This window comes from Parambassis ranga, chromosome 24 (assembly GCF_900634625.1).
Source record: "Parambassis ranga chromosome 24, fParRan2.1, whole genome shotgun sequence".
NCBI lineage: Eukaryota > Metazoa > Chordata > Actinopteri > Ambassidae > Parambassis > Parambassis ranga.
In genome coordinates this window covers 16,186,599-16,205,958 of record NC_041043.1, presented here as the reverse complement: position 1 = coordinate 16,205,958, position 19,360 = coordinate 16,186,599, and the positions used below count along the sequence as shown (strand labels likewise).

At 45.7% G+C, this 19,360-nt stretch overlaps 1 protein-coding gene and 1 non-coding gene across 4 annotated transcripts in view; one reads left to right on the top strand and one right to left on the bottom strand.

Annotated features, from left to right (window-relative positions):
• The first annotated feature begins 4 nt into the window (after nt 1-4).
• vash2 (vasohibin 2) overlaps nt 5-19,360 on the top strand; it is a 23,078-nt gene continuing 3,722 nt past the window's right edge. The window contains exons 1-8 of one of the 3 annotated variants that reach the window (XM_028397737.1): nt 5-175; nt 1,025-1,453; nt 6,636-6,724; nt 7,161-7,217; nt 7,350-7,424; nt 13,463-13,700; nt 13,774-13,917; nt 17,559-17,677. In XM_028397737.1, coding sequence (XP_028253538.1) covers nt 1,133-1,453; nt 6,636-6,724; nt 7,161-7,217; nt 7,350-7,424; nt 13,463-13,700; nt 13,774-13,917; nt 17,559-17,677 — 1,043 coding nt within the window. In that variant the 5' untranslated portion in view covers nt 5-175; nt 1,025-1,132. Of the gene's footprint in view, nt 176-274; nt 691-1,024; nt 1,454-6,635; nt 6,725-7,160; nt 7,218-7,349; nt 7,425-13,462; nt 13,701-13,773; nt 13,918-17,558; nt 17,682-19,360 lie in introns of those variants that run through there. The other 2 variants (XM_028397739.1, XM_028397738.1) reach the window with 2 other exon arrangements.
• trnat-ugu (transfer RNA threonine (anticodon UGU)) lies at nt 8,144-8,212 on the bottom strand. The gene has a single exon. It is a non-coding gene; the product is annotated as a tRNA-Thr (tRNA).

Here is a 19,360-nt window from a genome sequence, read left to right as displayed (position 1 = left end):
CGAACACAAGAGAAGAGGAGGCAGCTGCTGGCGGAGCCGCTTCTGTCCTCGCTCATTTAATCATGTGAGGGATTAAAAGAAGCCGTTTTTATCGCCATGGAGGCTCGTTTCGTGGAGGAGCGGCTGATACCGAGGCGCCCTGCAGCCTGCTGACGGGAAGGAATGCAGAGAAGAGGTAATTTTCCCGGACTGTGTTGGTGGGAGGCAACGGCAACCCCCGCAGTGCTGCTAGGAGAGTCCGGCTAACACAACTTCCGCTCGAGACTGTCAAAATAAAAGAGCTCATTGGCAACGGGGAGCAGTTTGTTGAAATATCTGGCGACAGAACTCTTAGTAAACACAGTAGAGATACTAGACAGGAAAATGATTCTTTTCTGAGTATGTGGTAAAGATTTCAAGCAGTATACTTTATTTTATAAAGAATCGACAAAAGGTGCTACTTTTATTTTGAAGCGGAACACGCTGTAGTTCCAACCTGACGGCTGTTAGCTCCTGCTAGCTTGACAGGGAGAGGACGGGGTGAAGTTACAAAGCCTCGGACCAAAACAAGACTTTACAGCCTGCGGTGGACAACACCGCCTTGTTATGAATGGAACCCACCTCGGCTCCGCGAGTGTTTTTCGGTCCAAATGCCTTTTAAACCGGAAGATCCGTCGTTTTTCTGAATCCGCAGCTCCGGTCGAAAACACGGTACGGTTAGAATATTTAAATATTTTAATATTTGCAGCCAACGCTCATATATCGATATGAACTTGTGTCTGTTCTTCGGATTTGTGAGTTTTTAATACATTTTATTTGCTCTAGTTTGTGTTTGTGCTCATTGGAAAACAAGCTAGCATGTGTCAGAAGCCTTTAGCTGTTAATTTTTTTAACCCTGAGTCTTCAGGTGGACTGTTGTCATGACTGATTGATTTAGTTTGTGATGTTAATTAATTATGTTAATTATGATCTACTTTAAAAAGTCTAAGAAGGTGTTAAGAAGCAAAATAATCTCTGACAAAGTTTGTATGTTATTCCCTGACAGGTTAGCCTGTACTGTCCAATGCTGACAACCAAGAAGAAGCTTTAGTAGCTGGAGGAGGATTGCCCTTCCTAACTTTCCTTCCTCCTCCTCCTGGCCCTCCTGGGATCAATGACCGGGCCCAACTCCCCAAGCCGGACCGGCACCTCCCCAGCCAAGCTGAGCAGGCACGGCCGGTCCAAGAGCACCAGCTCGCATTGCCTTCTGCGCTGCAGCACCCAGGAGGAATCCTCTGCGTCTCCTCCTAATAACAGCGCCCGTTCCCCGGGGGAGGAAGAGGAGAAGGATGGCGGGGTTCTGTTCTACATCAACCGGACAGGTTTCCCCATCGAGGCCGCCACCTGGGAGAGGATGTGGTCCCATGTGGCCGCTGTGCACCCCGAGGGCCAGGAGATGGTGGACAGGATACGGAACGCAGCATACCTTCCCAAGGTAAGTGACAGTGACCGGTACATGCCTCAGTACTGACAGAACTTTTAGCTTGTACCTATTAAATATGTGACATGTGTGTAATCTCTCTCTGATTCTCTCTCTTGACCGGTAATCTTATTAGTTGGTCGATGTAAACATATTAAACGTTCCTGTGTTTCATCCACGGCGCCCTGTGGGCTTCCATGTGGCTGCGTACGACTTAGTGGAGACAGTCCTGTTGTTCAAAAAGCTGGGGTGGATGAGTGTGTGAGAGCAGCTCGGGTTTCCTGCTCCAGCCTCTTGCTGTTTGACTGATCTGTTTTCTTTGCATTGTTAAATCTTGTCAGTAATCACAAATCTTTGGTCGGTGCATAAACATAACATAATGTTTGTGTAATTATAAGCTTGACATTCTCTTTTCTCTCCTGCTCCAATGTGAAGTGTGTGTGTCTGCATGCCTTCGGTGTTAACCTGTTTTCACACTTTCTTTCCTGAGAACACACTCTCAGGTGCCGATACATCACATCGCCATGGCAACAAGTGTGTTAAATTGGAGCGCCACACCTGCCAGATCTACTTTTTGTATTTGTCACTGTGTGTGTGTGTGTGTGTGTGTGTGTGTGTGTGTGTGTGTGTGTGTGTGTGTGTGTGTCGGCTGTAAGTTGGTCTATTCTGATGTTTTCACAGGTCAAACAAAAAGTAATCAATAAATCTATCAACAAAGAAAACAATATAAAACCCAGCTGCAGACCTGCAGTCGCTGGGTGTCACTTCTTTGTCAGTGGTAGTATTGGTTGTAATAGCAGCATCTTTAGTTGCTCTGCTCGTAATATTCATCTGTGTGAAGCCGTTGAGGCCCCTCAGCCCAGATTGTCTTCATAGTTTTCCCGTCAGTGATTTGGATGAAAGCTTGTTGTGTTTCAGGCTGAGGAGGAGGAGGAGGAGTTGTTTAGCTACTAATTGACCATGTGGTCATTAGTGACCCGGTTGGCTGGCAGCAGCAAACGTCCATACTCTGAACAGAAGGACGGCAGGAGGACATACGTCAACACACACGCACGCACACACCAGCATGTCATGGGTGTGGATTCACTGGTTGCTGCTGTGGTTTGTGGTTTGACTCCGGTCATTCTCTATGCAGACACCATATGGAGTTCTGTTGTTATGTTTGCATTGCTAGGGCGCTGGTCTGGATAGCGTGCTAGCAACTGAAGAGTCGGTTTGTGCACGCTGCTGCGTTGTTGGTATGCAACCCGACCCTGCTGTTTGTGGGTGTGTGTGTGTGTCCATAAACTGTAGAAGCGGGTGGTTACCACAGATACAGCGGCTGATACGCTGACCCAGAGGGGTTAACTGTACCTTTAGGCTGGGAAGGAGGACAGGGAGAGGCAGTGTGAAGACAGAATGTGTAATTAACATGTATTTATTAGAATTTAATGAGTTAATAGATGTATTACAGCCGCTGTGTGTCACATGGAAATGAGCAGCAATTATACAGATGAGACAAACGCTAAGAGAAACCTGTGAGCAGAATAAACACAGAGCTCCTTTAACTTTACCAGGGTCTGTGCTGCTGTCAGTGACCAGACTCCATATCTCTGTTCTCTGTGGCCTTGTCAGCAGAACAGAAGTCTTGGCACAGACACCAAATAATCCCTCTAATACAATCTGGGCATGGGATAATCTCTGGATGCCAACTGGACTACCTAAAGGGTTTTTAATGGAAAACAAAACTCCTGTGAGCAAAGACCTCTGCTGCAAAAGAAAAAACAAAAAACCCTATGTACCTATTCTGTATGATAATTATTAACCCCCGAGTCCCAGTTGTCAGTGGGGGTTCACTGTTCCCTGCAGAATAAAAAGACCTGCACCTCTGTGAAAACAGCACAGTCATGGCAACGAGGTGAGAGAACTCAAACGTGGTGTGTTGGTGTGCCACATGAACAGAACACAACGGGTTAAAACTATTGAACCATGAGTCCAATATCAGGCATAAACTAAATATAACCACACAGGTAGCGTCAGCAGAGAGGTGGGAGCTTCCATAATTGTTCCATAATCCCTTCTAGTCCCATTGTTCCGCAGTGAAACTGTTCAGTCTTTGACAATAGGATTTTATTTTGGAGGGCATTAACGGATTAGACTTGAATTGCACATTTTTAGTTTTTTGGTTGCAACAGTAGAATCAGGTCATTGATGTGCAATAACATCACAACTGTGAGATGGCCCAACATTATGATGCATTTTGTGTATGATGACAGATTAATCCAGTGCTGGAATTTAAAGGTCTTGTTGTGGATTGGAAGCTGGTTTGTATGAACAGATTAGACAGATGTTCTCTGAGGTTCAAACCGTCGCAGTAATCGTCAGGGAGGTGTTGTTGGTGTGTGTGCAGCCCCGAAGTCTTCAGACAACTCTTTGCTGACTTTGCACACACACACACACACACATTCCTGGGGATGTCCTGCTCTAAAGATATCAGGACATATGATCCATTTCTCCCTCCATCCGTCTTGCTTAGTCGTGTTTAATCTTTAATGCACTTAGAGCAGAAGTGCCTGTCACCTCTGTGGTGAACTTCACACACACACACACACACACTATACCTCAATGATATGGTGAGAGCTGTGATAAAATAACCTTTTCCTTCACTAAGTGGTGTTTTTACAACAGCTATTTTTATTCATGGTGCAGTGATTCCTCTTCTTCTTTACGTCTCATTTTTCTTCTACTGCCCATCCCCCGTTTCCTTTATAACAAAAGAACAAAACAAAATAAAACATAACAGCCGCTGTAGAATAATATCTCTTGCGTCTCCTGTGTGAGACGTGTTAGTCCTCAGGATCCTGCAGATACAGGTTAACACCTGTGGATGTGAAGGAGCCTGCATGCTGTGTGGAGGGAGGATGGAGACATGAGGCAGCAGCGAGGGACAGAAAGGGTCTGACAAAACTGTAAGGAAGCAAGAAAGGAAGGGTGGAGACGTAAGAAGGAAAGGAGAAGATTACAGAGGAGCGGGGTATGAGGGGAAAACAGGAAAGGAGGGAGAGACGGATTAATTACCCATCTTAACCGGGGCTGTGGACTGATGCTCTCCCAGCTGCTCTTAAAGGAAATGGGGCAGCGCAGCATGCTGTGACACTGTGCTGCTGTAACAGTATAATCCAGTTTACATACAACACTTATCTACACAACGTCCTTCATATAGTGGCTGTGAGGTCATGGATCTGTGTTCTGGTCGTACAGCACACAGCGGCTCTGCACTGGAAGGGATCTTTGTATGAGGAGAGAGGACGATAAAGGAGAGATGACACTCTCATCTCACTCCTGACCCAGCAGAAAGCAGCTTTACTCTGTGTGTGTGTGTGTGTGTGTGTGTGAGGATTTTACTACATAACAGATTATGTGGCAGTAAAACCTGCTATTTACTGGTCTTGGCTGGCTCGCAGACTGGTTTATAGACTGAGTGACTGTTGGAGGGCTGATAACTAGAGGAGTTGGTGACTGATTGTTTTACTCACTCTGTGAGTTACTGACTGACAGGCCAGGCGGTGGGCCTGTCGTTTGCTTTCAGGCTGATTCACTCTTTGTCTCATTAGCTCATATCACCCTGTGTCTTACATGAACAGATAGCCACTGCATTAAAGGTCGGGTAGGAGATTTCACTCTGATGCACTTTTTGTTAAATTAGTGTAACTTCTCTTTACAATCCGATAGCAACCGATTAGTTCGGCAGTTTCTCATTAAAGCGAAGAATACGAATCATCTGTGGAAGCTATAAAACACTAAAAACTAGGGATGTCCCGATCAGGTTTTTTTGCCCTCGAGTCTGAGTCATTTGATTTTGAGTATCTGCCGATACCGAGTCCCGATCCGATACTTTCAGGACTCTCTATAAAGGCACTCGTTGCAGCAAAACGTGTGTGTGTGTGGCCACACTGGGAGATTTCACACGCAGCACATCAAGGTCTCGAACCCAGGACCTGTCGCACCAAAAGCAACTGTCATACCCCTGCGCAGAAAGCGTTAACTTTGACAGCCCTGATAAATATATATCCGAGATGATCGGATCGGGACATCCGTACTAAAAACATCAGCCAATCCTCCGGGTGGACCCTGCGCGGAGCATTGGCTGGTTGTCACTCTCTTCCTGAGAGGTACGTGCATGATGGCCGAAGTCACAGACCGCAGCTTGTCTTCAGGTCTTCTTCACAGAAGAAGATGTTAATAACATTTACTTTTGGTTGAATGGCACAGATGTGACAGCTGTGATCAGTTTTTTGCTGTTTTGCTTTCTTTCGCAGTAATGAAACCTACGACATTGAATCCTGTACGTGTTTCCCTGTGCCACCATGTTGTTTTGTTGCCTTCCTCTCTTTGTGCTGTAAATAAAGAGTGAGGCAGAACACCACAGGAAATGATAGGGCTCGTGCTGTGGTTCACCCTTCCTACACACACACAAGCCGCCTGTGTGTCAGAGGAAGTCCTGGTTTGTGTTTCCGTCTGACTCACCCTGCTGCTGCTGCGGTTGCGTCCTTTGGTGAATCCACATCTGTGACCGCTGTTTCCTCTTTGAAAGGGTTATTGTTGAGGTGATTTCATGTTTGACCTTCTGCACCTTGTGGGTGTGTGTTGGCATTGTGGTTTAAGGTGGTGCACACCTCAGAACCTCAGAACAGAAAGTTAGGCTGCTCTCTAACTCTAACCAACCAACATGAGTGTTTACACTGCTCGTGTGTTATCGAAATGTCTGTTTTTCTGGATAACAGATCTTCATTTCTGAAATGATCTAAATAAATAAACATTTCATCAATACTTTCACTGTTTTCTTGTTCAAGTGTTGGACTATATCGTATGAGAGGAACTTCACACAAGCAGCCGGGTTTGAGGCTTTTCCACCAGCAGCCATGTTGTTCTGGTAGCTGGAGAAAAGCCTCCAGGCAGATCCAGTGATATCTGCTGGTTTGGAAAGAATGACTTGTATCATTGCTGCTCAAACTCAGGTCTGCAGCTTCATATTTATGCTCTTTAATGTGAGACTAATCGATTAGCAGTGTGGAACATCAGTGAGCGTCAGCACTCAGCTGCAGTGAGTCACGGGACACTGGGAGCGCACACTTCTGGTGGAAAGTGTTTTTTTTTTTGCCTCTAAATGTTCCCACGTGTTGGAAATAGTAAAAGTCTCTGTCTGTCTCTCTTTTAGCATCCTGTTCCCTCAATTCCGACCTTCAAACCGTCCATGTCGGTCCCAGACTGGCTGGTGGCCGTCCAGAACTACATGAAGGCTCTGCAGTATCCTTTGCACACAAACACTTGCTGTTGTTGTCGTGATAAGATCCACACGGGGTCTCATCAGTTTGTAACACTTCAGACTTCAAATGACTGAAACGCTGGAAAAACATAAATTTTAAAACTTCCAGACCTGACAAAGTCGTACGAATTAGCTATGACGCTATTGATGATGGTTTAGTACCAGCTTACTCCAGCATAGCGACGTTCAGATTGTTCTCCTTATTATTATTAGCTTGATGTAAACGGACATTTTAACATGGACGTCCACTGGGACTGACTCATTTTTAGAGCCGGTCCCCAGAGGCCACGGGGGGAACTGCAGTTTTTGCCACATGAGCACTGGTGTAGTTTATTGGCTGTGGAGGTGACTGCTCCGTCAAAAAGGACACAAATAAAGGTGAAAACCGTTCTAAGGATCCTTTAACATTGTTATCAGATACAACCACACAGGAACCCAGTTCTTCGAAATCAAGAAGAGCCGTCCTCTGTGCGGGTAAGAACCTGTTAGATTATTATTTACAAACAGTATTTTAGCGATTGTGCCGATTTATTCTGTTTAATGTTTTTCTTCCTCTCATGCTTCCCCCTGCTTTCTCCCTCGTCTTCCTCTTCCTCCCCCCTCCAGGTTGATGGAGACTGCAAGAGAGATGATCAGGGAGTCTTTGCCGATCAAATGCCTGGAGGCTGTCATCCTGGGAATGTATCCTTTCACACGCAGAGGCCAAAAGGTTGTTCTGTTATCTGTGAGTGAAATCAATAAGACAGCGCTCAAATGTCCTCATGCCCCCTCACCCTCCCCTCACCACTGCCATCTTCACCCTTTCTAGCTCTTGCCGTGTTGCTTGGCAACAAGCCTGTTTCAAAGTTTAACCCCCTTCCGTACCCACTCACAAGCTTAGTATCATCCAGCGGAGCTTACATTAAAGCAGCAGCGTGTGTTTTCTCAGTGGTTGCTCTTCGGCGTTGTGTCTTCATGCAGAGTCACTCTGGCTTCTGGCTTCTTTGATCAGTATTTTGCAAAATAAAAATACATATATTTAATTAGTGCTAGGATGTAAAGCCATGTCCCCGCAATATCTGATGTGAAGGATCTTGTGGAGGACTTCTCTGTCTGTCTGTGAATGGATGGTCCAGTTTTGTATGTTCTAGTTTCAGTGGCTTTTCTCCAGGGCTGTCTGGGTGGCAGCTGACAGTGACTTTAATTGAGACTGGCTTTAGTCTGCAGATGAAAGGAGCGAGAGAAGGGAGGAGGAAATGGAGAGAGTGACAAGACCTCTGGAAGAAAATAAGAGAGAGAGGAGACACGAAAGCCAGAGGGTGTGAGGGGAAAAACTGCTGTGTGTGCCCTTTAAACAACCTTGTATGTACCAGGGACAGTTCGGGTGAGGACATCCATACACCGGTATCTAAAAAGAACCAGGCCCCAGCGAGAATTGAACTCGCGACCCCTGGTTTACAAGACCAGTGCTCTAACCACTGCGCCAAGGCTAGCGCCCATGTGTCGACGTTGATGCCACAAATCGCGCCACAAATCGCGCCGAGAGCGCCGGTTCGAATCCCGCTAGGTGCGTTAATATTTTGCACTGAAATTACGCGAAACATATCGGTCGTTGTATGACATTTTACCGAGGTGACGTTATAATTAAAAACAAAGCGAAAGGAGAGTGATGCACACCGTTTGTATGTGACAAATTTCACGTGTCATTTGCTGTAATAGTCCAATTGCACATGCATGCATTGAATGGGATAAATGCAATCTGCTCGCTGTTTAGCTAATATGGAAAGAGCTTGAGAGGAACAGGATTGCATACAATAATTGTATCCTTAGTAACAAGCTGTAATGTTTTAATCTGCATTTTTCTTAGCATCCTTTTTTGTATACCGACCTTGTCTGCAATATAAGGCTCATCAATGGCTCCAGACTCTTGATTAACCCCCACAAACCCAAATATATAAGAACAATGGAAAAAAACCTTTTAGGTGTTATTACCATTTCAGTAACTTTTTGGGGGGAATATTGCTCACATTGAGCACATGTAAAGGACCAGTAGGAGTTTATTTGCAGTCTTTACTGCTAATAAAGCCTCTTAATATTAGTCTAAATTCATATTTGGATAAACATCATTTTTTATCAAAGTATTTTGTGAAATTAAATGGTATTTACAAACACTGAAATCAGACTGTATTTACAAATCCTGTAAAAACCGAACAAAAGCTTTTGTAATGTTTATAGCCTCATTTAATTGTGATAAAGGCAGATTCACAGTTTTAAGAATCCACACATTCCAGAGGTCAAACAATACTGTCTGGCAGACCTGTTGTTCAATCTACTATCATTCTATGAAGCTGTACATGCCCAACTACCTGAACATTATCATTAACTGAATTACACAGAGGGGGAAACTGATACCAAAAGAATGTGTTTGTTTACACTATATACACACTGATATACACTGCAGCAAAGATGCTGCGCTGGTGGCAGGATGCTGCAGTGAAGCAGATGCCGGGCTGGCCTCAAGATTCAGAGAAGAGATGGGGGTCTGTCTCCCCCAAACACCAGCTGCCTTTTAAACCTGGCCATGCTGCTGTATTGGCTGGCACGGTAAAGCTGTGCAGGTTGTCCCCTGCAGCCATGGTCAAGAGAGCTTCTCTCTGAGGTGTGGATGGCTTTGGAGACTCAATGGCTTGCTGAAGCACCTCGGTCTCCCGAGCCCGACTCTGCTTGTTGTACCTGAAAAAAACAACAACAACAAAACAGTAGTTTTACAGAAGCAATATATTCCACAAATACAGCTGACATGGTTCACATACTTCATGATTTACTCACCGTCATGCCAGCATTGCTGTGTTCACCTCAGGCAGCTGGATGGTGGTCTCAGCCATCACACAGGCTTTGTTGGCAACACACTGGTGTATGCTGATGAAGAGTCTCAGTCATCCAGGTCATAATCATAGAGATGATTGAAGCAAGGCAAGGACTTGTAGAGTTTTCTTGAATGGAGTCGAACAGGTCTGGCTGCCCTTGGGACCCGATGAAACACCTGGAAAATTAAGGCAGTGTGAAATATAGCAGTAAAAGATAAGTGTACATGCTAGTTTGAAAAATAATGACCAGATATTACAGTAGCTGTCTTATAATTCACAATTATAAAGCCTGCAGTGAGTGGAGGTGCTGTGGCAGATGTACCAGTGAGTGGAGGAGCATCCAGCAAGGGGACAGTGCCGTCCTCAAACTCCTCTGGCTCCAGCAAAGCGTAGCCTGTCTGGTCATATAGATACTCCACCCCATAAGCTCTCCTGAAAATCATACACACAAACACATCAAATCATATGTCATGTACTAATATATGCACTAAACCTAAATACAAATGAGTTTTTCCATTAGGAAACTGTACCAGTGTATTTCCTTGGTGGTGTGTAGTCCACCAGCTTCAGGATCCATGTCTGTCAGTAACTAGTCCTAAAAGAACAACAATAGAAGAACAAGGAGGAGAAGCATAATGTTTATCAGAACACTAAGAGAGAGTTCCTCACTTTAACACAAAACAATAATTTAATTATAACAACTACATGATCATAGGATATTGAAAACCAATACAGTGATGCTATGACACAGTAATACTACACTACACTGCAGTAATAAAAGTCCATTGAAAGTTACGCTAACTGAAGACAAAGAGAGAGCTAACTAAAGCTAACAATAACAAGAGGCTTGTCTGTAGCTGATTAGCCGATGCTAACGCTGTAAATGGAAATGTTTGCTAAAACACACTAAATGTAGCGTTCTCCCAGTCAAATGCTTTATAGGTGTAAACAACACAGAGGCCAGTCTATGATCAATTATTCCATCTGAGCCGTCGGTAACTGTGAATTTATCCTAGCCAGTAGAGCACCGGCTAGGTACGTTCATACATACATTGCTACACAAACGTAGCGCTTTACAATCACATACCAGCATGTACACAACGACACTCACTCACCGACACGTCGGAATCTCCGGTAGAAATTAATCTTGCAGACGGTTACTGGGGTAAATTATCCTGATAGCCGTCCACGGCGACGTAGCTCGGTAAAAGGCAATGACGAAGCCATAGCAACAGCGTCGTGACCGGGCCACATCCGCCTCAAGCAGTGGTCCGAGCTGTGATTGGCCGGCTCGTTGCCAGGGGCGGGGGCTGGCGAATCGTGGTAGAGGGCAGCTCTGTCATTGGTCAATTCGTGGTCAATTCGTGGTAGCACTCGGCCTCGTGGTTGGCCGTCGGCGGAGGTAGGCGGGAGCTGGCGAATCGTGGTAGAGGGCGGCTCCGTCATTGGTCAATTCGTGGTAGATTCGTGGTAGCACTCGGCCTCGCGATTGGCTGTAGGAGGAGGCGGCTTGCTCGACACACGGGCGGCCGGAGGCGCCATGAGGCCTCACCTGTTGGCAAAGGTCGTTGACCTGTGTTGTAAATGGAAATGGAGGGAGTGGACACGCCCTCTGAGTTTACTGGTAGCTGTTAGGACAACAAGGGACCAGCCTAACCAGTTACTAATGACTTGATGTTGACATGATGCAAAGTGAAACACAGCAGGGACAAAAAAGACAGAGGAGGATCGAAGCTGGGGAGTGTGTGTGTGTGTGTGTGTGTGTGTGTGTGTGTGTGTGTGTGTGTGTGTGTGTGTGTGTGTGTGTGTGTGTGTGTGTGTGTGTGTGTGTGTGTGTGTGTGTGTGTGTGTGTGTGTGCGCCTTTGGTCTGTCCTCTGCTTCCACCGTGATCAGAATACACTCCAGGATATTCAGAGTTTATCTTGGGTCAGCATGTGTGTCTGATGTGTCTCGTTGTATTAACCATCACTGACTTGTGTTTTACAGAATCAGGCAAGGGCTCAAAACTCAAACAACTTTTCAGAATAAAACACAACACAGCGGATTATGTAACACATAAACACCGCACTGTCCAGCCTGCTGCTGCTGAATACAGCCTGCAGTTTGTTTTATGGTCTTAGGAAAACGCATGACTCCAGACAGCGTAAATAAAGTGGATTTTCTGCTTGTTTCCAGGGTTTTCTTATCTGCAATCACAATTGCTTTAAAATTAGGCAAGGAAGAGAAACCTGGAAGTGTTGGTGAGAGAGAGAGAATTATAAGGTCCTCTAGGCTGGATCTGCATTCAGTTCACAGACGAGGCTCAGTTACCGCTCAGAACAGAACATAAGAACATACAGATGTAGGAATGATGGACATCTTCCCATCCATCATCCTGTAAAAAATCCTTCTCAGCTTAGAAGTTCATGACTTGTTTGGCATCGTTTTTCCAGCTATTTGCAGAGAGAATCACTCTGTTCTTGTAGAGCTAACTGCAGGCGTCCACCACAAACACACACACACACACACACACACTGAATGTTGTGTAGGTGAATATTTCAGTAACACAACAGTGTCAAAGCTTCTGGGCTGATGAGGTGATAAATGATATGGCCAATCACAGGTGTGTGTGTGTCTGTGTGTGTGTCTGTGTGTGTGTGCGTGTCTGTGTGTGCCTATGTGTGTGTCTGTGTGTGTGTGTCTGTGTTTGTCTGTGTCTGTGTGTGTGCGTGCGTGCCTGTGTGTGTCTGTGTGTGCCTGTGTGTGTGTGTGTCTGTGTTTGTCTGTGTCTGTCTGTGTGTGTGTGTCTGTGTTTGTGTTTGTGTGTGTGTCTGTGTGTGTGTGTCTGTGTCTGTCTGTGTGTGTGTCTGTGTGTGTGTGCGTGTCTGTGTGTGTGTGTGTGTGTGTGCCTGTGTGTGTGTGTGTGTGTGTCTGTGTGTGTGTGCCTGTGTGTGTGTCTGTGTGTGTGCCTGTGTGCGTGTCTGTGTGTGCCTGTGTGTGTGTCTGTGTGTCTGTGTGTGTGTGTGTGTGTGCCTGTGTGTGTGTCTGTCTGTGTGCGTGTGTGTGCGTGCCTGTGTGTGTCTGTGTGTGCCTGTGTGTGTGTGTCTGTGTGCCTGTGCCTGTGTGTGTCTGTGTGCCTGTGTGTGTGTCTGTGTCTGTGTGTGTCTGTGTGTCTGTGTGTGTGTGTGTGTCTGTGTGTGTGTGTCTGTGTGCGTGTGTGTGTGCGTGCCTGTGTGCGTGCCTGTGTGCGTGTGTGTGTGCGTGCCTGTGTGTGTGTGTGTGTGCCTGTGTGTGTGTGTGTGTGTCTGTGTGTGCGTGTCTGTGTGTGTGTGTGTGTGTGTCTGTGCCTGTGTCTGTGTCTGTGTGTGTGTCTGTGCCTGTGTGTGTGTGTGTGTGTGTGGACAGATGGCTACAGTTGAATCACAGTTGGTGTCTGCAGCATGAGAGCAGGCTAAATATAGAACTCATTCAACATGATCAGATAATTTACAGGTTGATGTGAACTGAATGGAAAAAGTTGGAAACAAGAACATTAGAAGGAGGAAGTGAATGTTCAGCAGCGCACATGGTCAGCTCCTCCTGAGTGTATGCAGACAGAATCTGATCATCTCTTTGTTTTTCTTATTAAATATGAGGAAAACACAACAGTGAAGACAGACTCAGTCAGACAGGCGGCGCACACACACACACACACACACACACACTCTCTGTCTTGTGCAGTTTGTTTTTCTCGTGGCATTTTCATAGGATCGGCCTTCTGAGTCAGACTGAATCTAATCTCACATGACTTGAGCTGCTGTGCTGCTTCCACTGGGACACACTGAGCACTCAGGTGTTTGTTTTTAGTTCATATGTAAACACTGAAACTTCCTTCCTTGACTCCTGCTGACCAGCTACCTGACCAACGGGCTGACCTCTCTGGAGCGCTTCCCCATCAGCTTTAAGACTCAATTTTCGGGTCACTGCTTCCACCATGTCGTCCTGGGCGTCTACTGCAACGGCCGCTATGGATCGCTGGGCATGAGCCGCCGCCAGGACCTGATGGACAAACCGCTGACGCACCGCACGCTGGGAGAGCTGGTGGCCGAGTTCGAGAACTCCTACAAGAGATACCAGCACACTCTGAAGAAGGTGAGAGAGGACATGAAGTGGTGGTGTAGGGAAGGGCAGGATAAACTCTAAGACACGTTCTCTGCCCTCCCAGGTGAAGATCGGCCTGTACGTGCCTCATGACCCCCACGTTTTCCAGCCAGTCGAGTGGAAACATTTGGTGCTGAACGCGGCCCGACTGGGCGCTCAGGAGATGAGGAAGGAGCTGGAGAAACATGGCCGCGACATGAGGATGAAGGTAGAGCTCAGCAAGTTTAACAAATGAACTTTAATGATTGGCTGTTTGGAGCGGCAATAAGCCCCAGTGCATTCTGGGTGTTGAAGTGTATGCTGCTACAGCCCTTTAGTTCCAATTAAAAAATATGTTCACATTTCTGCACTGCAGCCATCAGCCATCTTTACAGATGTTTTATTAAAACACAAGTGCCTTTAATGTTTAGACATTTAAAGCAACAAACATGGAGTTTTTCAGCCTCCAAGAAAGTGAAGCTGATCTCTGAGGAGACGAGAAAAGAAAAGAGAGCAAGAGCTCAAAACCAGGTTTAGTGTCGGTGAGAGCTCTGCAGGACCACCCAGGAATTAAACATCAGGAGTTATTCTTCCATAAAATTCCATTTTTAATCCTTTCAGGTGTAACAATGAACGTGACAGTCCCGTCGATGTCTGCCAGAGTGTAACAGCGTGTTCACCCTAACCCAAACAGAAAACACAGTCACAACTTTAACAACTTGGAGGGTTGATAACGGATCAATAGAGACCATACATTAGAATCTGCTAGCTGTAAACAGGTAGTTTATGTGTGGCTGTACTTGTGTGGTCGTGTCGGTTCCTGAAGATTCCCCAGGAAACAAATCTGGAATGTGTTGTCTGGGATTCAGTCCCAGTCTATAACATGTCCCATTAATAAAATACAACAATAATCCTCATTAAACTGTAGCTACTTCATGCTTATTGATATAAAGGAGGGTTTATCTGCTGTGTGACCACGGCTGCAGCACCTGGACTGGAAGCACCACGGAGCCTTTATCAGGTCAGCTGAAGTCATGCTGGAAGTACAGCGTCCTTCCAGGGTCCACTGTCCCTGATCTGCTTTACGTTAACTAGGTCTAAACAAACACAGACAGCCCGAACACTTTAATTTGTTCTTTGATAAATTTAAGGTCTGAACTCATTGGTGACATTTTACAGACAAACTTTAAGGTGCTTTAAGATGGTTAACTTATACATCCAGTTGTATTCACCTGTTCTTTAGCAGAATAACAACATTATGAGTTTTTAATGTCGAGAAAAACGTAGCGCTGTCCGCAGCGGTCAGTGGTGGCCGCTCATCTGCCTGTTCAAAATACTGCAGCACGGGATAATCCGACAGTAACTGCTGAGAGTGCGCGTACATCATTAAATATTGTTGTCATTAGATTTTGGCAGACATCCACAGGACTCTCACGTTTATTGTTACTTCTGAAACGACCAAAAAATTAATTTTATGGAAGGAGACATCCCGATGTTTACTTCCTGGTTCGTAAAAACGGGTCCTGCAGAGACACGCCCACTTTACAGCTGCATCACACACGAGGCCGCAACGCGTCGCTAAAATGAGGTAATATTGTGATTAAACTGAAGAAATACACATTTACATTGATGGATGTTTACGTGTTTAAACTGTTATTGATGTCTGTTTTCATTGTGTTTGCGCTGACGCGCTAAAAGCTCCTCAAAGCGCACAGCCGCGTTGATATGACGTGTTTTAGGCTTTAGACGTGTTGATAATCTACTGTTGTGACGATCAGAGAGAACTGTTGTGTTGTTGTGTTGTTGAGTTGTGTGGGTTCGCGATGTTTTATTGACTTCTGACGTTAGTGGCTGTGATTAGCAGCAGGTTAGCAGGCGGCGTGTGTCTTCCGGGTTCTCTGTGGGTGGGTGTGTGTGTGTGTGTGTGTACGCGCATGCGCGGGCCGAGAGCGTCAGAGCTAATAAACTAAGCTTGTTGTAGCAGAAAATAGCGTTCATCAGCCTGTAGGGGGACCCCGCGAGCATTTTCTCCCATAACTCCATAGTGTTGCTTTAAATGGATTATCTTAAAAAGTAAACAAATTAATTTATGAGCCTTCTGGAGAGATCAGATCAGATCAAGTGACCAATATAAACATCAGATTGGATATAAATAAAGAGACACACACACTGACACTGGTCAAGCAGAATTTATGAAAATGTTTTTTCAATATTTGTGCTTAAATCTGAGTAAATATTCAACCACTTCTTATTTTCTCATGTATTTTTATGAATCATCCTCGGGTGTCTGGTCATCATCATCATCCTCGTTTGTTCCTCATCTTAAATCTTAGTGTTCAGGCAGTTGAACTACTGTAAGGGCTGGAAATTCACCTTTATGGAATTTTTCCACAGAGTCAGAGATGGATGATGTTTCCATCGGGCTGAACATGGAATGCACACTGTCAAGAATTATTTAGGGCATGATGGGGAAGGAAGGAATGTGTGTGTGAGGAAGGGAGGCAGAGAAGTGGGTTGTTGGAGGTTAAATGTTTTATGAGCCCTGTTGTTGTGTCGTTCGTGTTTATGGATTTATGTCTTGTTTCTGCATATTTCTGCAGCGTGTATAATTCTGTGAAGGTCAGATGTGTGTGTGTGTGTGTGTGTGTGACGGTGTTACTGCACCATATATGGCCTGTGCTGTATGTCAGCAGGATATGTAGGTCAGTGAGTGTGCAGCTGTCATCATACACATGAAACACACACACAGGCGGCGTCTGAGGCTTCGTGTGACTTTAGTGTAATTATAGTGTGTTTTTTCTGTCTTTGCAAGTTTGAGCTTCAAAAATGAGACGGTGAGAGCATTTTTGGAGGATGAGGCTGTATCGTGTGGTTTTCTGTCTGAGGGGTAGGAGGTCAGCCTTAGGTCTGTCGGGGTTAATATCCTTGGAACAGACACTCACAGGTATACAGGGAACAATTCATTTGAAAACAAAACTTTATTGTTTTGGTTAGTTTTTTAACTTTATTTTCAGCACAGCCTTTGTTTTTGCTTATCGTTGGCAGGAACGGACATTTAGAGGAGCTGGATTGAGCCCTCCTGAAACAGCCTGGTGGTTTATGCTATGGCCTAAAAACAAACCTTAGCTGGTTCCTGGTCATCTGCTCCTCCGGTGGTCACTTACCAAGAGCTCCGGCCATTGTTGTGGATCTCTCTCTCTCTGTCTGTCAACATGTAGGGCCCAAGGTTTCTGATGCACTCAGTCCTTTTACATGGATTCAACGTTAGACAAATAGTTGAATAGTTAGGTTGAGCTGAGCAGGCTGAAGGTCATGTGAGGAAAGAAAGACTCTCACTCATGTATCTATCAGAAGCACATGACGAGTGTGACCAGCTGTGGAGTATGAGCCACTTCCTGGCCCTCGCTTCTTCCAGGAAAACTTACCATCCTGTTGTTTTCTGCTCCCACTGAGAACTTAATGATAGCTTCAAGTCGCAGTTTAACGTGCTGAGAAGGAGCTTTAAACCGTGCCGTCTGCACGCTTCTTCTGACACGGCACTTATTCTAGTTAGAAAAACAAACACGTCTCACATAAGTGTTTTTCTGCTGCCACCATCCATCACGGCTGCACTGTGGCTATCATGCTAGCACAGCTTCTGCACAGTTAGGTGCCAGAAGGAGCTCAGTGCACATACTGCTGTGCTGAACCACAGATTAGGACGTCCAAAGAGTCACTTGGACTGTGTTCTGTTCTGACTTTCTCTGAGTTTGAAACCAAAACATTGAGCTAGAAGAGGCTGCAAAGATGCAGAGCTGCAGAAAACAGTGTTTGAAGCAGAAGTAAATGTGGAGACACGGCGACATTGACTTGTTGTTCCCTTTTTGTTAGATCCTAAAATCATCCAGCGCCCAGTCACCAATCAAGGAGCGGAGCCGAGGGAAGTCCCTGTCGCCACGGCGACGGCAGAGCAGTCCTCAGCGACGCTTCACACACCGCAGAGACAAATCGTAAGTGTGTTTTTTTTTTGTTGTTGCTTTGCCGCCTCAGGGAAGGAAATGTGCAGCAGATGATGTCGTGCCTGTGTGTTACCTCCCTCCTCCTCCTCCTCTCTGCGTGCCTGTCAGGTCAAGGAGAGTTTAATTGATGTGTGTGTCACTTTAAAACATGGTGGCAACAACCGATTGTGTGTGTGTGTTGGACAGCTCAGCATAATGCAGAAACAGCACTGTAGCCACTCAAAGGCGCTAATCTCACCCTACAGCTGACAGTGTGTGTGTCTGTGTGTGTGTGTGCTGGCGACAGCAAAGCATTATCACCCGGCAGACAAGTCCTTGTTCTGTTCAGCTGACACGAGGCGCTGTCATTGTGGTGTGTGTGTGTGTGTGTGTGGCCTGTCAGCAGGAAATGGAGCCTCAGATGCTCCCTGTCAAATTCTGATCCGTATCAGATACAGAACAGAACATTTGACCAAAGTCATTTGAAAAATCTGCCTCTTTAAGCTGCCTCGCTCTTATTAATTTAATCATTGACTCATTTTTTTAAACTCTCCTAGTTTGCAACAGAAGCAACTAGTAAGACAAAATACTGGATGAGACCATGGGGGTCACTCCAAGGCACTAGCTGGGAAGCTTCGACACACACACACACACACAGAAGATGCTGAGTGTGTTTGTGCGCGCCGTCAGCTGTGTGGCGAGTTGTAACACAATCTGACTCGGGCGACAGCTGCAGCCCAGCCCAGCTGCCGAGTCACCACAAACACACACAGCACCAGGATTAGTCACATTCCTGCTGTTGCCACTCGACGTGGCTCCGCGCTGACCTTTCATATGACGAGCTTCAGCCAATAATCAGTCTGATAAACGAATATCACAGTTGATTATAGATATTATTAAGTTAAGCTTTCTTAGGCGTTGGTCTGTTTATTAACATAAACTTTATTAATCCTGTAGGGAAGTTAAGTTGGATTAGCAGCATAAATCATACAACAATAAATACAGGAAAACATCTTATACACACACACAGCAGCAGACTAATGAACATAAATACAGATATTTTGGCAGAATAGATTAAAATAGTGGAGCACACAGTCAGTCCAGGGTCCAGGTCTCTGAAGCTGAGCACATTAACACTGAGCTGAGGTCAGATGTGTGAGCGTCTGCCTGGTTTTCCTTCAGGCTTCAATTACTTAAATTGTCTCAGAGCCCGTTTATCGGCGCAGAGAGCTGCATGTTTCCACTTCAGACCGAAGTGATACTTAAAAAGCTATTACTGCTATCAGCACAGCTCTTAACAATATGTTCCCACTTCAGACCAGCGCAGACAGCACAATAATCTGCTGCTGCTGGAGCAGCTGAGAGCAGCACCGCCTGCTGTACACACACCCTCCACAATCTGCTGCACAGAAGTGGAGCAGTGTGTGAAAAGGAGCAATTAGCAGGACAGAGGAGTGGGGTTTAAATTCATGATGGGAGAAGAAGGAAAGTGAGAAATAAAGGAAGAGAGGAGGGCGGAGGAAACAACAGGCGGGGGATTACAGGTGAAGGTTCTGTGCCTCTTTAGACCAAAACCAGAGGAGAGTTTTTCTGTTTCACACTTAGACTGTAGCTCCCGACACCAACGTCAGCACTGCAGTGTTTAAACCCTGACACAGTGAACACGTCCCCACAAACTGTCTCCCAGTGTGTGAC